General features: G+C 43.9%; 3 protein-coding genes across 5 annotated transcripts in view; all 3 read right to left on the minus strand.

Moving 5' to 3' along the window:
• Positions 1–19,055, minus strand: part of LOC126563935 (probable phospholipid-transporting ATPase IIA) — a 415,461-nt gene that overhangs the window by 330,452 nt on the left and 65,954 nt on the right. The window lies entirely within an intron of this gene.
• LOC126563874 (nidogen) overlaps positions 1–19,055 on the minus strand; it is a 251,705-nt gene that overhangs the window by 221,139 nt on the left and 11,511 nt on the right. The window lies entirely within an intron of this gene.
• LOC126564529 (potassium voltage-gated channel protein Shaw-like) lies at positions 1,559–17,838 on the minus strand. 3 transcript variants are annotated; one of them, XM_050221606.1, is made up of 7 exons: positions 17,567–17,838; positions 12,904–13,021; positions 9,742–9,936; positions 8,023–8,241; positions 6,835–7,438; positions 6,488–6,631; positions 1,559–1,602 (listed from the first exon to the last, which is right to left on the minus strand). In XM_050221606.1, exons 1-7 carry the CDS (start codon positions 17,776–17,778, stop codon positions 1,574–1,576), a joined length of 1,521 nt encoding a protein of 506 aa, XP_050077563.1. In that variant the 5' UTR covers positions 17,779–17,838; the 3' UTR covers positions 1,559–1,573. The 3 variants fall into 3 exon arrangements, with proteins under 3 accessions (XP_050077563.1, XP_050077562.1, XP_050077564.1); XM_050221605.1 differs by having other exon boundaries at positions 6,820–7,438; XM_050221607.1 differs by lacking the exon at positions 1,559–1,602 and adding an exon at positions 6,153–6,205 and having other exon boundaries at positions 6,820–7,438.

A 19,055-nucleotide genomic window follows, 5' to 3' on the forward strand; every position in this document is an offset into this window, starting at 1 on the left:
TTTAATTATTATTTTTGTTTTATTTCCTTAACTAGTTATCGATACGGGTTGGCGGGTGTGTTTGTTGTTTAGCTTTTTCTCACGGCTCTTGCAACTTTTCCAAGGTTTGCTGTGTGGCGGTAGGGTATTTTTATCGATCCATATTATTTACAAAAATCCGACCGAAGCATGATCACCAGAAATCGGAGTTGTGCACAATTCATATTGATGCCCATACTTCGTCGAACATTTCTGACACATACAGCTGGGACTTGAGCGCACACATTTTTCATCAAACCATCTGCCGCCTCGGGGTTGCGTTCAATGAGCTGGAATCAGTCCGTAAAACGGAAAGGAAAAAGCAACAAAGGAAAAGATTCTTACTGAAGAAACATAACGCCATATTAATCATGTTTCTTTGTACTCCCAATAAAGGGGGAAATCCTTTCGTGTTTTCCCGGGTCAGAAAACAAACAAAACAAGCTCGAATCTCGATTTGGTATGTAAAGGTCCCAACAGCTTGCATCCCACCAGTTGAATGGAAGAATAAAAAAAATCCAAAACGCTTGTAACACAGGCCAGACTGTTTCTCGAATACAAATTATCTGGCCCATTTTTCATCTTGTTCGTGCAGATCTATTTTGGCTTGTTCCTTTTGTTTGCTTCCTAGCTGTTCCCGCCATCTGCTGTGCTTCCCCAAATAAAAGGCAATAATCATATCAAAACCTGGATTCAAAATTTAGGACGCAGCACTACAGTTCTGGACCGCCTAAAAGAATATCACAAAAGGAGCATAAAGGACATGATTCAAATAGGGAAGGAAAAACTTTTCCACTTCCCAGACTGCGCCTGCTGTGTGACACGCATGCACCACAGGCACACACAATGATGGTCCTGTCGATCCATCATTTCAACACCGACCGGACACCAAAAGAAGGAAGGTTAGAGCCGGCTTTTTAAACGATTTAGAACTTGCTTGTCCTACCCCGGGCGCTAGTTCTATCACGCTGGACAACTTAGTAAGACAAAGTTAGCAATGCTTGCCGCCGAACACAGGCAAGGAGCGTTTTTTCGACGGGACGCTTCGAAGGGTGCCCGTCGGATGTGAAGTTTTCGTTCCGTGCAACAAAAGGCAAAGTTTTGCTGCTTCGTTTCGACGAAAACCAGAGCATGCCCAAAGATCAAAGACCAGCCAAGGGTCAAGGTTTAGGGGGCGTTTTCCATAGCAGGGCATTTTTTTTTTCGTTACTTAATATGGGATGAAACCTCGAGAAACTGATCCATTGGGTGTGTGTGCGAGTTTGATACAGCTACTATAATTAAATGAAATGATCCTTGGACGATGCATCGCGGGCATGTTCGTGGTGGTGGGTGCACAATCCGTTTTCTAGCGGGCATTGATTGCGCGAACCCTTCGCTTCCTGGTATTTTGTCCACGTTTCGGTAAGACGCTCACGTCGACATCTTCTCCCTTTTTGCTCCGAGCTCGTTACAAGGGATAGCCGGTTGAAGTAGACAGGTTTGCAATGTAGTCTTTCCATTCTGGTCCTCGGTCCGTGCGGTGCAAGCTTGTTGTTGCTGTGCCGCTAGATGTTTAAACGTTGCCCACTGGTTCTTTTGTTTCTGTAACAAGAAAAAAAAGGCAACAGGAAAGCAAATAATGGGAAGAAACGGTTAAAACTTTGCCATCCAACATTGACGCAACAATGATCGATCGTCGCGTGGTGGTGAAGGTTGGAAGGAAGGTTGCGTTGAGTGGGAAGTTACTAGTAAATTGCAGATAATAGGATGGGGACAAAAACGAGAGGAAGCTAAGGGCTTACTGGTGTAGCGAATCCGTCCGGCGTCCTTGGAAATTGTATTGATTTACGAAATTGAGTAGAGTGTGCTGTTAAGCGATGCAATTTATAACGAGCGAGTTGTGCAAGTGTATTATGTTGATTGATTGTTCAGGGAGAAGTTGTGTTACTTGGCTCAACGAAAGAGGCTCTGTTTGAATCGTTTGTTGATGATTTTGTTTTACGGAACATGGGATGTTCTTAATTTAATGACCCACTCCATCTTTAAGGCATACAACCATACCTCTCACATAAAAGGTTTGTGTAAGCGAAAAAATAGCTTTTTTTCCATTGGACAAATGTCACTCCTGGAAAGGTCTTCAGCTGAACAAGAAAAGCAAAATGTTATCCCGGCTGGCAGGAGCAACTTGTGTCCTGTCCGAAAAGCTCGATAAAACAATGTGTCCTTTGGGGATTTACGTTCCTCGTTGAGGACTCGGCGCACGGAAGCAGACGACAAACGGCCATAAAAACGAAATGTCCACCATGTAGCAGTGGAATGTATTTTAATGATAACATTTCCGGCACTGGATGCCTTTCGTTTTGAAGGAAGCACTATTTTCATCAACGTTCCAGGAATCTTTTAGGAGGTGATTTTTTTTTTTCGGTTTCTCGTCCTGTGTCACCCACAACCCATTAAATATCATGATAGGCACGAGCAACGTTAAGCCAGTCAGCCACGGGAAATTTGTCGAGAAGAAATGGACCAACAACACCAACAACTACAGCTACACGCCAACACACGCATGGTCCAAAGGGCTGTGCATGTCTTGTTGCCATTTTGATCCCTGCTTTCACAGTTTATGGTTTTATACATTTCACTTTCTGCCTTCGCTTTTTTTTACATACTTGCACGTTTTGTTTTGTGCCTCAAGACGCTTGCGTATTGGAAAATTCGGTTGTTAGAGAAAAGTTTTCTAATACGACATTTCGAGACTTAAAAGGTTTTAGTCCTCGATAGAAACTGATAGTTAAAACTGTTCCGCCCTTGAAGGATTCTATTAATTTTTTTTCCAGCAACAAACCAAAACTTAGATTCCAGTCAATGTCTGATAATTCATTTGATTTATTTAGTGATCAATGAATGCGAGCCAGAGAAATAGTGTATCCTGTGTCGAATTGGAAACTTATTGAGAGGTCTGATTCGAGCAGAGGAAACAAAACAAGCAAGATTTGTGGAGGTTAAATGACCGTGCATGAAGCCACGCTGATCAAGATTATTCCTTGAAATTTCTTAAAGACTGTATGAATCCCAATTCCTAAAAGAAAAAAATTGGATGCTTGCGCCAACAGGGATCACCCAAAAAGGAAGCCTTGTCCATACCGTTTTTCAAGCATTTGGAAAAACAGTCAAATAAAAGAACATCTCGAGTAGTTGAGTAAAAAATCCGCGCATGAAAGAAATGCTTCGGGATACTCCTGTTTTGGATCCTGAGCGATTGACAGGACACTGTGTCAAATCTGATCTAAAGGGTTCTGTAGAAACGTAGAGCTGATAACCCAGCTACGAGTAACATCAATTAAAGAATCGTAATTGGTGAGACCAAGAAATCTCAAGAATGAAAGAACACAATGTTCAACAAGAATCCCATGTGATTTGACAAGGATTTGTGAGAGAAATCTGTCCGTTTGGGAAACACAATAAGTACGATAGTTTTCGTGTCTTTCCAGGTCGCCGTTGCCTCGAAGGGATCTCGATAAGCCGCAACACACACAAAATAGACTGGGCTGTGTGTTTGTGTCCGTTTATGGCAAATGGGACAGTTTTATGAAGCGGCTAAAAGTTTTCTACAAGTGTTTAATGGTTTCGTGTATTTTTTTTTCCTTTTCTTTACCGGTCTCATTAGTCTTGGATGGGGATATACGAGATCCAAAAGTGTCGGTTTTATGGATTGCATGTTGTGCGTGTGTGTGTGCGCAGTACGTGGAGATTTCTTTTCGTTATGCTTCAACGTACCCAGATTCGTGTTATATGGCAGTGGGATTAGATTTTCTTTGACACAAAAAAGGACCACTTAATTAAAACACGAAAGTGCTTCAAATACTGCACGGTACATTGTGAAATCTATCTCTTGTGCCCGAAATATTCTGTGGATAAAATCAGGATTAATTCTTACAGAACGAAAGATAGCCTTCATAGCCACAGGAACCTTTTCTCGAACAGACTCCAACGAACGGTTATTTGAAATTACACCCATTATCATAACCATTCGCACCGGTCTATATTCCACCATCGTTAAGCGCGCCCACCGACTAACCGAAAACTAGCGAACGTGATGCTTCCTTTCGCCCATGGTCCTACCGAAAGACAGTGAAGCGAAACACGAGGATACGGAAACCTCGTAATGTTTGTCATTCAAATCCTTCGAATGTCAGTGTCACGCGTGTATAATAGTCCTGTCCTTATCGTATCCTAGTTTAGTTACCACCAAACACCAAAGCCAACACTGCCTCGAGCGATCAAAGTTGAGCAAAAGCATCGACATTTATGCGATTACGAGAATGGAAAAACCGACGGAGGGCGCTCCAAAAATTCGATCAACTTGTCCTGCTAACTAGTGCTTTTCCACATCTTGCGACATTGAGCGGCATGCTAAGCTGGCTGACTAGTCTTAGACTTCCGTATGGTTTCGAGTTTACGTACACAAGAACAACGGACAGCCACGGATCGAATTTCTATACACACACACACACATACACACATAAAGCGAGCATGTTGAACTTTCTCTTTTTCCCATCCCGACATTCCGAACTGTTCCGAAAAGCGAAATTCTTCGACGCTTAATGTCACCTTCGTCTGTGTATCGTTACTCTGTTTCCGTTTTTGCTTCCGAAACGGATCCAACAGAAAGTCATTTCTGCCACTGATCCTGCCGAGATCGTCCTGGTCGTTGGCGAAAGGTCTTTGATGCAAATCGAAAACAAACAGTCTGCATAAATTATGCTAATTCAACCAAACCCCAGCCTAGGCGAGGACGGCGAGGGGTTAGGTGTTTGTGTCAACAGGGCGTGGTGGCACTGGTCACGAGACGAAGAAGACGTTCTAATGGGCGCAAACGGTTGGGCAGACGATGAATGCAACAGATATTTCGACAAAAACAGACCTCGAGTGGGCGAGCGAGTCAGTGGTGTTTGCGAGGATGGTTGCGAAATTTGACGCTCTGACGATGGTTTTGCATCGCGTATTGATTGGTAGGTAACGATTGTTTCCCAATCTTAAAATCGGATCAATAAGAAGCACTGATGCTGATGACGATGGTGATTCGCTACACCTGTACGGTCTTGGTTTCGGATGTGGGAGTGGGAAACGCTGGTGCGGTTAAGGTGCGGGATGAAATATGCTAGGCTTGCCACTAGTACTAGAGAGTGATAAAGCAACATACCGGACAGCGAAAGCTCAACTACACATCTACAAAGCTACATTCTAGAGCAGGCGAGCGGTGGCCAGCGTACATTCGCCCACAGGGGAATCGGACTTGGATTCCAAATCCGGTTACCTTCGCAGAAAACAACCCCACCTGCAAAACAACAACCGCAGCACTTTTCAAAAGACCGCGCCCGGACGATGCGATGCGTAATTTTCTTCCACGAAGCATTTGTTGCCTTCACCTGTATCCGGCATCCGATCCGAGTGAGCTGGTTGGAATCCAATTTCCGGTAATTTTGTGGCCTTCCGATTATTGTGCCGTTGCTGCTGGTTCTATCATCCACTTCGATTTTGAACGATTTGATGAGATTCGTTGGAGAGATAGTCCAGGGTGGCTTTGATGTTGAGTTCGATGGCGCTACCTAGCCACGGTCAGGTTGGGTACGTTGTTTGATTGGATTTTTGGACGTGGAATGAATCCACCCAGTGCTCCAGAGATTGACACACTCATCTTCCCAGTGACGATTACGCCGGAAGAACTCGTGACATTCGAGAACTTGGCTGCTTCGGCTGACCTTCAGCATACCGTCGGGGGAGAAGATGGTGCGATCACCGTGGCGATAGTTTTGCAACTCAATATACACAGCACAGCAAACAGATTGGAGGGTAGTTTGGTACACATCATACACACAAACATACATACAGAGTTCAAACATTACACGAATATTACACAACTCATTACGATGAGAAGATTCTAATGTAGTACCACCGAGAGCCAAATTTACTTTACGAAAGCTTTTTTTGGTGTTTGTAAGAAGAAAAACTTAAGAAGAACTTAAAACAACTTTGGTGCAAAATTCGGAAAATTCTGTATCCCTTCCCATTGCTCTCTAATGGGATCTCTTTGTGTTGCAAATTTTAATATCTCTATGCGTTCAGTGTTCGAGAATGCACGCATACACCACCGGCACTAGGGCTTGGAGATAGTAAGCGACAAGAATAAATCGGCAATCACATCATGCTGCGGGAAGGAGAAGAAAGATAGGTGTATGAGACGACAGAGAGAAGAAAACAAAGAGACAGCTAGAGTGTAATGAAGAGGCATGATATGGGTGTTTGAGAATTGAAAGCCAGGCTCGGTGTGAAAACTATGTCCACCACGGCATATTGTCCCGTGGTGGGCAGGGCTACTACTTCGAAAGCGAATGGCTCAAGTTTACTACGCGGTAAGATAGTAAATGATGAGGGCAAACGACATCGAAACGTTCATTGTTGGAAGAGAAGAGCAGACTAAAACACTTACCCATCTTGGGCAGTATGACGTCCTTCGTTATGGTTCGATTGGCGTTCATCCGCCGGATCGCTTGGTCCATGCTGCCCGTGCTCGGTGCGTTCGAGGAAGGAAGCTTACCGGAACCGGTATTGCAGACACCTGGTCCCGCTTGACCTGAAACAGATTGCAATGCGTGCAGAAACGGGATTAAAGAGATGCGGCTAAGGATGCAAGCCCCATTTATCTATTCAAAGCATGGTTTGAAGAGAGAAAGCCTTCTCATAGGACGAGAAATCTTAGAATCTGTGGGGTGGTTCATAGTGCAGAAGGCCGAAGAGCGTTGTGCGATTGGTTGTACGTACTTGTGTTACAATTACCTGGCAGCCGCGGTGGCCTCGACAATTCCACCGGGCACACGCGTCTCCTTCGCTTCGGCAGCTTGGCACGTGCCTGCGTGTGCGAGTAGTACATCGTAAAGTTGCTCACGATGACGGGCACGGGTAACGCGATCGTCAACACACCGGCCAACGCACACAGCGCACCGACAAACATCCCGATGTACGTTTTCGGCGTCATGTCACCGTACCCGACGGTGGTCATTGTTACCAGGGCCCACCACAGCCCGAGCGGGATGCTGTTGAAGTCGTTATGCGGATTGATCTGGATGCGTTCGGCGTAGTACACGAGGCTGGCGAATATCACGATGCCAAGCACGAGGAAAAACACCAGCAGCGTAAGCTCCTTGGCCGACGCCCGGAAGGTTTGGATCAGAATCTTCAGACCGGACGAGTGGCGCGTCAGCTTGAACAGCCGCATGATGCGGATGATGGAGAAAAACTCGAGGATGTCCGCATTCTCGAGATGGGACGCGAACCGCTGCAGTATCAGATCGATGAAGAAGCTGAGCGTGGCGATGTAGTCGATAATATTTACAGATGACGTGATGAACCTTAGCTTACTTGGCGACGATATAAAGCGTACCTGGGTTGAGTGGAAAATCACGAAAGTTAGTAAGTTTTGGAAAGTAGAAAAATAGTAAATGTATTTGCAACTTGTTTGTCAGGATAAGTCTTCAATTTATTCATTGAAAAAGACATGATCTCGACTCCATGAGTGATCGCCTATCCACACCAATACGCTCCATAGTGAACGCCAAGAGTTATATTCAAAATAAATCGATAAATATTCAAACTAAATGTCACACGGTATTTAAAAGCTCTCTATGTGATGTTCATTTGCTAGTGATTGGATAAACGAACTGATGGCTATCCAACGAAAATTTCACGTGATACGCTATGCACCATTGAGCGTTGTTTACTCTTAGGCCCAGATACTTTTATTACATCGACGTCATTTGCAGCAGACAACATTAAGAGAAGGTCTACCTTTTTTAGACGATGCTTATTTGTTAGGTAAACTTAGCTTTTTGTCAACGTAAAGTTTATTGGCGAATACAAAAATGGTTTGCAATGCATTAACATTGAATTAACAGGCCTTTGCCAATAATTGGAATCGTTTCCAATCAAACTATTTCAAGCAGCTATAGAAAATTAGCGAGAAATTACCATTATTTCGAACGTAAACCATGCATTGCAGACACATTCGATGTAGAAGAACGCAATGTGTGCGTTCGTTTGCGTTTTGTCCAGCACCCAGGACGTGTTCTGGTTCGCCGTCTTCACCGTGATGTTGCGTATGTAGGGGACGCGCATGTCCGGGTGGGTTTTCAGGCAGAATGATATGATCGACACGCAGATGAAAAACACTGATATGATACCGATTATCTGGAACGAAAGAGCAAACGTAGTATGTGAGATCGGGTGATAGCAAAAGGGGAATGAGGCCTGAAATCTTAAAATCCTTCCCATTATAATAATCATAAGCAGTAACGGGCCGTTACTGACCAGCGTAACCGTCATCAATCTTGCTCGAGGGTTAGCTGCAGCTTCTTCGGCAGATGGTGTTTGTATCGCTCACGTTCGAGAGTCGATACGATTCCTTAATTTACATTTAACCATAAAACACATTCGTTCTGTATTTCAGCACGAACGATACGAGAGATGACCTCTGACACGCCCGTTAGCCAAGGATATTGCTTTCACCAAAGCCAACCAAAACAGCGCGCTTAAACCAAACACGAATCATACTCATAGAACAAGAAAATGGCTTCGAGCAGTGTTTGTAATCTATTTGAATTGACCAACGAACCGGAGTGGCCAGGACCCGACATCATCTACACTGGTCATTCCACTTTACCAAAGCGGATAAGCGGAATGGGTTCCCGCTATCCCTTTCGCGGCCGGTTCCGTGCCGTACCGCTACATTGAATGCACCAGCAAACCTATAAATCGCATCGGAATTACTTGCCTCCATAAACCCAACATGCTCAAGGTTGTTTTGTGTCTGTAGTGTCGGTGAAAAAAGGGGATGCAATACATAATCGTCACCGGGTTTTACGTTTGCCGTTCGGTTTCAAAATGGCCCCAAGCATCATTCCGAAGGGTTTGCATCGTTTGATTGGCCGCGTACCCACGAAGGGCACGAAGGAAAACCCAATCGACTGGTTGATTGACAGATTTGTTTACTGAAGACCTTTTCCATCGGCCACCGAACCGATTCACGGTGTGTTCTACTTTTTTTTTCCATACATCGTGCTGGGGTAGTTTCGAGCAGACAACGTCATTTTCTCACCCGTACCGCGTGGGCAACAGAAAAAATGCAAAAATTGAGAAGAATGAATATCAAACACATCGTCCCCGAAGTCAAAATGGACAGGCAAGGCAACAGAATGAAAAGAAAAGCTTGTGCTTCAAAACGGCATGAAAAGTTTTCCAAAATGGGGCGGTGTCGAGGGTTTTTACAACGATGGAAAAGTTATAAATTACAGATTCAGCGAGATGTTTTCTTATGCAATTTTTGTTGCCTATTTGCGTACTCTTTCAATAGCTTAGCGTACGAAAGGAGCCCATTCTGTGGCATGAGATCGTTTGTGTTCCATCAAGGGAGTGAGATGTTTAATGAAGTTGAATTAGTTTATTGACGTATCGAAGGCAGATGAAATTGGATTATTAATGAAGCCAAAAGGAGGCGCAAAATGAACCTTCTTTACTAGGATAACGTAATAGTTTCCACCATGGGAAATGCTGTAAAAGGTAATGACCTTTCCAACCAATAACTTAACTTAACTGTAAGTAAAAGTTTCTTTGAATATGATCGATTTATCTTCCACTGCCAGCAGCTGCTCTCTCCCATGTAACTGCAAAGAGAAGGATGGGGCAACTTACCTTGGCAGCGTTGGAACTGTACGGCTCGTCAAACAGTGACCAGATCTGTGGCTTCAGGTGCTGCCACCAGCTCACCTTGCCCTTATTGTAAGCGTCTTCGAAACCGAACTTTTTCGCGACCTCCTCGTCGGTCGGTTTTTCCGTATCTAAATCTAATCTATCTAAAACAGCCAACGTTTCTTGTGTGTTCCGATGCTGGTTGTGTTCGCGTTGGAAAATAAGAAAAAGAGAAAGAGAAGATATTTAGATTGAGATTTTCCTTTTTCTTCCGGCGTGCAAGTTCTTGTGTGGATAGGGTGAAAACATTTTTATTGATGGCATTTTAATAGGCATGGGAATAAGGGTGAAGAAAATGGACAGCAGTGGGCATTGGTGAAGGAATGAATGATAAAAATTAATGATCTCCGATTTTGCTTTCAACTCAATCCGATCGGTTATTTACAAACGGCCAGAAATCGAACCCGGCCTCCGGATTGGAAATGATTTGTTACCATTTATGTAACCACTAATGTAGCCCAGGTTGCAAAGGGAGAGAAGGGAAACCCCTTAGCCGGAATCCCAGAATGCTCATTAATCATAGGAACTGGCGAAGAACTCGCGCTGGCTGGTTGAAATGTTTATCAGGGAAGTTCGAATTTAAATGTCCTTCTTGCCGGTGCTTACCACCCCTCTACTCTGCCAAAATCAAGGACGGCGTTGGTTGCTTATCGCAAAAGGGGCAATGGCACAACTTTCCTTTCGGAGCTGAATGTGAAAAACTAATCAATGGAAACCACACAAAAATACATAAAATGAGAATAACGCTCAGATAGCCCTGTATATTCCCGCTTGGTTTATGATAGCACAACCCAACCACACCCGATTAACCCCACGGAAAAGTGAAAGGATTCGACCGAAAATTCTAAGTCCCTCGTACAGATTCGAAAGTCCCGACCCGGGCCGACCATTTTCCCTTCGTTCGTAAATCAACCCGATAGAGCAGGATTAGAAAGGAAGGAAGGGCGAAAAGAGGAGTCAAAGGGGAGATGAACAGTAAGGGAAAGAAAATAGAATGTTAAAGTAAACACAATCGGGCACAATTCATTAATCATTTTTGAAACAAACTTCCGACTCTTTCATGTCTTTTCATGGGGACGCACGATGGAGACGCCTGGTTGGCGACAAGCGTCAGGATTATTGGGTGGAGCAAGGATTTGTTTGGATTGGTGTCTGTTGGTGGTGAATATTCATCGTCTGTCTCAGGAATTATAAGATGCCAACTTAAGGCCATCTTGTTAGAAAGCGCAGCAAAGATTAAGGCATCGTGCGCTTTAAAATTTAGTTGTTTAGTGTCACGTTAAGAGAAATCTCAACTGTCGTAAGCGTGTAAGTAAGAAACCATTTGTGAGCATGTTAAATAGAATATTTAAGCATGCAATTGAATAAACAGCACCTATAACAGGAGGACACTGGGAAAGGTATTATCCGTTTTGTAGTGCTTTATAAAAATTGCAACATTACTGCCACAAAACCTTGATAGCAGCTTGATAAGAACACAATCGTTACAGTCTTTTGTTGGGTGTGCTATAAACAAGAGCTACGGAACACCTCTTTTCTCGAATCTTAAAAAAAAAAACTCTTGTTCGGCGTGAAAATGGCCATCATTATTAGATTAGAGTGACACCTTGAAGGTCCCGTCGATGTCCATTACCGGTACACGACGCATAAACCCAATGTCTGCATTACAACGACAACAGCCGCTCACTGATAGCCCCCCCCCCCCCCCCCCCCCCCGAAAAACCCGGCGTACAGAGGATGGTGCTTATCATTTGCTTTCAGCACCAGCAGCAATCCTTTTCGCTCGATAATAGGATGGCTTCTTTTACATGCTGGCGTTGTCGTTGTCGCTGGTGTTGAAGGTTGTGGTGCGTTTTCTTCTGTTTGTAATTTTGTATCATTTTGCTACCTCGGTGCTACCACTTACCGCAAGACGCAAGACGTCTTTGGTACTTAACAAAAGGCCCGTTCGCAGAAAATCGCAAGCCCTTTTTGCTGTCTCCGAAAGCTCAACTCGCTCTCCCATGTCTGGTCCCTCGAAAAAAAAGGCCGAAAAGTGAAAGTCAACCGATGACAGCGGCATGACATTGCAGAAACATTCTTCGACGCAGGGACAGTTTAACAGCCGGCACGCAATTCACCCACGGTGAAGCCAAATGGGACGAATGTTGGCTTCTCCCGTCCCGGGGATGTCTTTCGATGAAAAGGAGGAATGGGTGTTTAGAGTTCCTTAGAAAGACCGCTTCACTCACTCACCGGCTCAGTTCACCGATGAGTGGTTTCCGGTTAGACTTTGGTGTTTGAAAGGGAAATGAGAGAGAGGTGAGTAGAAGAAACGTTAAACGAAACAAAGAAGCCCACCAAAAGAAGTGAAGAAAAAACACACGAATACCTCCTCCACACAACAAAAGCAAGCAAACGAACACAACTGTCGATAAAAATCATCTCCACGAACGCTTTCCCTGGCTAGGGAAGGAGTGATTTGGATTTTGGCGTTTCGGTAAATGGACGGTTTGATGGTTTACCGATGCGTCGTGTCGTCCGAAGAGCGGGGTTATTTTGCTGTTATTTTGTAAAAAGCGGGTCTCTCTCGCTCTCTCTGTCTTCCTGGTTGACGTTTTTCCTTAACACTGTGTCAAAGTCATTTTATGTTGTGCTTGGTATTTTGTAGTGTGACACGGTGGATGTGTTTTAGAGGTTTTCATACGCGAACAGAATGACAATAAGGTTTCATGTAAGGAGCAAGGACATTTTTTCTGTTGCTATTGGGTCGTCATGTTGTGCATTTATGAAGGGAAAAGTACTTGGTGTTGCTTTGGAGCGTGAAGAAAAGTGAAATGATGTTTCAGTTGATGTTGACAGCTAGTAGATGAAGAGGGTTAGCGATTAGAAGTTGACGTAAAACGTTTGAAACGCTTCGTGTGTCAAGAACAAGGAATTCTTAAGACCTCATTCGTATAATGCCATATATGTCCTAAGAAGAATGAGTTGAAATATAAGCAATAATTTCAAAAGCGATTTAACAAAAATTACACTTCAACGAAACGAAAGTAAAATTAATTTGATGTTCTTCAAATGTAATTCAAGCCATTAATTACAACGGAACGGTATAAAGCAAACACTCACCTGTGTGTACGTCATCCAGCAGCATGGCTCTACCTGATTGGAGTCAAGTCCCCAGAAGGATAGTTCTTCCTCGAACAACGGCCCACAGACATCGGTCGGATAGTGCAGTTTGCCCGTGCTGGCAGAAAGTAGAGAGCAAGGTGTATGATGAGAAGCGAGCAGAATATAAACACCACGAGCACGATAAATGATGGAAGGGTAGTAGTTTTTCGAAAAAAGGACCTTCCCATGAATACACGTGAAAAGGCATTAACGTATATTTTCCCCAAATACTGCTTTCCGGCAGGCAAAAAGCGAAGAGCATGTGTATTATTATCGCCCTATGTTTGTGTTACACTTTTCCAGTGTGTTGTTCCCCCATTTTTTGTTGGTTGCTTTGCTTTCTATTCCCTAAGCACAAAATTCAACATGTACCTGAGTGTTGGGCTGATAGTGGTAATTGTGTATCTCGTACACGGGCGACACGATACATGTTTACCTTATTTTACCAAACATCTACACAACCACCAAACATGAGAGCGAGTGAGAGACCAGCTTCGAAAGCTGTTTTTTGTTGTTGTTCCCAAGAGCTCCAGGAGTCAGGAGAAACTATACAGAAGCATAGAAAAATAATCATGCTTAAAATAATAATGGTGAAGACAATGGAAAGTGACCTGGTAAGGAGCGAGCGAGTACCTCGCCTAGCTTCATACACATCCACATGTCAAATGCTGCTAGCAGCAGTCTGATGATGATGATGATTATTACTATAATCATGATGTTTGAGCGCCATCGAACGGTGCCTATCAGATCTGAATATTATTTGACGATGTTGCAGCACACGTTGTTGCGAGTCTGGCTGGGCAGTGCCATAATTGTAATGAATAAACGGAAATGATTGCGTGGAAAAATTATAATGCGAAGCATTTGCACGGAAAACTGTTGCAAAAGTGATGCTTAGTTCTACACAGTTGGAAAACTGTGTTCAATGGGGCATTTCGTTGTTGCGTTGTTGCTGGGAAAAGCTCGACTAAGGGTAATGAAACTGTTAAACTTAAAAGTGACCTGAGAAGAGAAGTTTTTGGTCTCCTTTCTTCTTGTGATAAGCAACAAAAAAAGGAACAGAAAAAAGTGCTGCGCGAAAGGACAAAGAAAAACAAAGAGCAACGCAAATCGCGGGAAAAACTCGACGGTCCGCAGTCATAATGCGTAAGATGTAGTTGTTTGTAGAATGTATGTTTGAGAACGGAATTGAGCTTTATTTTAGATGCCAACACGAACTAGACATGGGGCTAGAAAAATCCAGCGCGATAAAAAAACTGAGCTTTTTAAGAAATATTAAATGGACATTTTTAAAACGATGCTTTACTAGAGTGAAATGTTTTAGTTGTTCGTCCCTTCTCGTAGAAGAAAACTCTTTAAGATTAAAATAGATAGTGGGTTCAAATCTCTTTCAAAAATATACTTATTCTGCAATGGTTTCTTTTGGAATTGTGAGGCATATACTTGACAGTTTTCATTGATTTGATTGCATACCTTTGAAATTATTCATTCGTTCAAGTTAAGTTTTTTTTACTAAACTTTCATGCAGCTGCGTGCCAAAATAGTGACGAAAACCAATGCTGTTACCAATGCTTTTGCTTTGACCTATATTTACGAATTTTCCTATTTCTTTATTCGTCGTAGGAGGAAAAAAAAACTCAACCTGCATTTTCATTCAAATGCAAACATAATACGCTCCTCGACGCAGCGGTCAATACATTACGTCACTGCGTTCAGATGCGTTCGGAAACTTCACTTTGCTTCTCTCAAAATGGAAAAATTTATCCCACAAAAAAAATCCATTCCGCCCTAGGCTTTGCTTAATGGACCTTTGGCCTTGTTTGTGGAAAGCACTCGTCAGGAATTTGCAATGAGTTGATTTCTTTCTTCGTCTCCCATTTGACTCCCTCTGTGAGCCATCGAGTCAGAGGAAAATGTTAACAAAAACGTCAACCACGCGAACATCGGCAGCATAAAAATGGGTAGCCTGATAGTTGAGCTGGAATGTGACCACGAACAGTCACATCCGGCTTTGCGTGACGACTGTACGGAATGGCCAACAACAGCCTTCGGATGAATTAAATCACGTTCGTGTGTAAAATTTATTCCCATTTTCCCCCTTCAAAGCCAGTTCGCTTTACAGCCTCAAAGGCATGCCTCTGTATTGATTCTTGTGGGCTCGAACATAAGTTCACCCTGTTCAGAAGGACGAACCTTGCACAGTGTTTGAGAAAGTTTTTAGCTCGCTGTGAGCCACCATTCCGAAGGGGCGCACAACACACCCAAGCCCAAGTAGGGTGTGGTTTGGTGCAATCGACAGATGGAAAGCGTGTCACTTGCCTTTTCCATTATTCCCTCCCCCGGTTGGTTGGTTCTACAACATCCACCCGGCAACATTATGCAGTTGGGAAAAGCGGAAAAACGGTTTAATTAAAAGTTCGCATCGACATTCTTGGTGGTCGGTTTCTTTAATTACTCTCCGGGTTTTTCGAGCACGCCATCATCTTAACGCCGTTTTGTGAGCGCGTGACACACGGTAAAGCATTCGCATTGGTGCTGCGGTGGAAACGTTTACACCGGTGGATATCTTAAAGTACCGGGCAGATGTCGGACCCGATTAAGAAGTTTTCCTTCGCTCACCGTCAGTTGCTTTGGGTGCACTTAAACCGCCATCCAAGGATTGAAAGTTTTGCACCGTTCGGCTGGAGGGTTTGAATAAAAATGCATTAAGAACCTAGGATTTTTTTTTTGCAAACCCTTTTTGTACGTTAAAGCGTAGGACGGTGGAGTGCAATTCTCGAGGTAAGGTTTTACTGGGGTTTTGAGTCACATTTTAATAAAAAAGTTTTAGCTTCTAATTTTCTATTGCTTCATTATGAGCGATTTGCTGTTGGGAGGAAGTTTTTGGCACATGAAACGGTGGAAGTTGCAGAGAAGAATAGGTGAGGCAAAAATGGTGGCTAAAAGAGTGATAGTTTGTAAGTGACACCCGATGAAAAGTAGGGTACAGCCTTGAAACTTTAAGAACAAAGCTTTTGCTAGGCGGTGAAGCAGATCCTTTCAGCATGATTAAAAAGTAAGAGAAAAGTGGTGTACAATGAATGGAAAATAAAAGTAAGGTAACACCATCAAAGGCCATTTGATTTGACTGTTTCAAATAATTTGAATGAAAAATATTGCAGAAATATACAACTGAAGCTAAAATACCTTTAAATACTAAAGTGTGCCAACATACTCTGCAGACGTTCTTTTAACTAATAAATATTAACTTCGAGAAAAGCCACCGAAAACTTTGCCCATTGTATGCTCCAGGGCACCCGGCAGCTTAACGTGGAAAGATTTGTGTAAGAGTATGGCTAGCAGGTCAATGGTTACCATTAAGTTTTTTCTATCCGGTACCGATGTTTCATTATCCTCTCTGCCAAGGTGCGACTTGTGAGGCGAGGATGAAGCTGTTGTGAAGAGGATGGATGAGTGTAAAGATTTGCCACCCCTTGCACCAGAAACAGCCAACAATAAAGAGCCACAACGGCAACAGAATTTTACAAATTGGCAGCAGCTTGAGGGCAGCAATATTGAATTCGGAATGAAATAGTGCGCCCATGTTTGGTCTCATTTGTATTCTGCTGGGCAAAATGGCGTGGCAAAACTCTGTGCATTGCTGCTCCTTCTCGTCTAGCCAATTCTTGGCAGATGAATGAATAGGAAAGCCAGAAGATTGAATGGTTGACTTGAGAGAAAGCCACTTAGATAGGGTCTTATTGAAAAGTTCTAGACTACGTAACCGATTTGTACGACGTTCCGGTTTTGTGGTTTTGATGCCAGAGAGAAAGAATAAGAGGATGGGAAAGGGGAAGAATATTGATATACAAAAGAACGGTAGTTTATTAAGGGAATGAGCAGCAAGGGCTAAGGATGATTCAGATCAGAGAATAAGAAAGGTAGCATAATTTTAGGAAACTTAAGTGGTTTGCTTGATGAATCGAAAGTACTACCAAATTAAGGGGCTATTGAAACAATCTTAAAAAATACGGCATTACAGCTCCTGTTATACTATTTTCAATCGCTTCTGTTTGGTGACCTGACCGTGATTAAAGCATATGTTTAGGAATTTTTGTTAAAAAATGGTCTCTTTTGATTGCATTTTTTCAAGCTGTATAGATAACACATGGGCGGGCCGCCCATGGTGAAGGTGACAGCGGTGCCGGTCTTCAAACGGCAGGACCGGGGTTCAAATCCCATCCGGATCCCTCACCCCGTAGTGAGGACTGACTAACCAACTACGTTGTATCGGTAGTTTAGTAAGTCACTTCGATGGCCGGAGTGACCTTAGAGGTCGTTAATCCCTCTGTTAATGAAGAAAAAGATAACACAGGGATTGAATCGAGTGTGCCCGGGTTAATGCAAAGAAAAAGAAGGAATTTAAAGGCTGTGATGAGTATCCAGCAACGAGCCGTCATAAATAAAAATGGTCCAAAGAAAAATGGAGACGCCTAGTACTTCATGTTCAAACACATCCCATAGCCGATAGCATAATGATAGCATGGTAATATTTTTTATGATAGAAATTGCATCGCATGTCCACAAAGCGGCATGACGATTGCGCTTCACTCTCGGCCCCAAAAAATAATCGTGTACCTACCGGTAGTAGTTGAGTACTTGCGCAAACACCCCCGGGTGCCGATCGAAGAAGTACTCGTTCAGGACGGGATCATAGTTGCCCAGTGCCTCCGTCAGTCTCGAGAGCCTCGTGGCCGGGATCTTCTTGAGCGTCGCCTTGTACGTTTCGTGCCGTATGCCTCCAACGTTCAGAACCACCCGGTTCTCTGAGTCCATGTTATTCATAAGATTCATTTCCCGGGATTTTGGAGTACCCGCACGCTTATCAGTTTGTTTGTACCTATCCTATCCACCCGCCCCTTTGCTGCACTACTGTGCAGGCTGGCCAACACTTTTCTCTGCCGCGAAAGAAAAATGAGATGGACAGGAAACCTTCCAGAAATAGTGCTTTCGGTGATGGTGATGAGTGGTGGGCGCAGCTAGCGAATTGGCCGGACCACTTCACCATGCAAATATTAGCCAAACGGGGCGCCACTGTTGCTTGTTGCTTGCTGTGCTTGTTGTACCCGTGGTTGTGTGTGGACTGCGGGATTTTACTTTGAACTGCAGCATATTAGGCACCGAGAAAGCCGCCAAGCGTCACGTTGCGTACGTCACACGGAGTTTGCTTGAAACTAGATCCGTGAATATCTAGCCAAAGATTCGGTGGTTCTATGCCCAGCTGATTCTGGACGTCTTGACGTTCAAGACGTGGTCTTTCGTTTTTCGCTCTCTGTTTGTGTTTGCTTCACGGGCTCGACCCGTGCTTATTAGCCACGGACGAGATTATCTTCTTTCGTCACCTAATGCTTGGGCCAGTTGCGTTTGGTTTTGCTCGGGTGTCTTCATGAACGCGTGTCGTGTCTTCAATGCGTCCCAGATAGCGGATGTTGCCCGTCGGATGTCCGAGCGTTGGACATTTAATTTTTCCAGTAATTAATCATCAGCTACGAAGGCGATGCGGGACGACACAGTGAACATTGCAGAGCTCATCCTGGGCTCAGCGTAGCGCCAGCGGGCTTCGTGATTGGTAAGCAACGACACATCGTACAATGCGCCTTAGCCGGCGATACTGGTGACCTCTGGTGGCAAACAGGAGCAGCGGCAGCAGTGCGAAGATGCGAAGAACCGTCCTACATTCATCCTGGTTGCTGATACGTGCAAGCGCATCGCTGTCCCCAGATGGCAGCTACGAGAGCTGATACTGTCGCCACAGCTTACACCATGTATTACGGCTCAGCATGACGTGTCCGTGTCACGGGCGTTCGCTCTGGAAAGCAAAAATGGGAGAAGAAAAAGACAAACATAAAATGATTATGTAGCAGATAAATTTTGTACGCTAGCTTAATGCGACGCAAATGGTGTGTGGGATTAATGTTTGCGACGAATTGAATTACTACGACCGGACGTGGAGCATCCTACCACAAGCGTAGGTCATGGTTCGGGTAGGTGAAGCGGTACCCTAACATCAGGATATCAGTTGCACAAATGCATTTAACCTCCACACAAAAAACATAAAACGAACCTGGATA

This window comes from Anopheles maculipalpis, chromosome 3RL (assembly GCF_943734695.1).
Source record: "Anopheles maculipalpis chromosome 3RL, idAnoMacuDA_375_x, whole genome shotgun sequence".
Classification (NCBI taxonomy): Eukaryota; Metazoa; Arthropoda; class Insecta; order Diptera; family Culicidae; genus Anopheles; species Anopheles maculipalpis.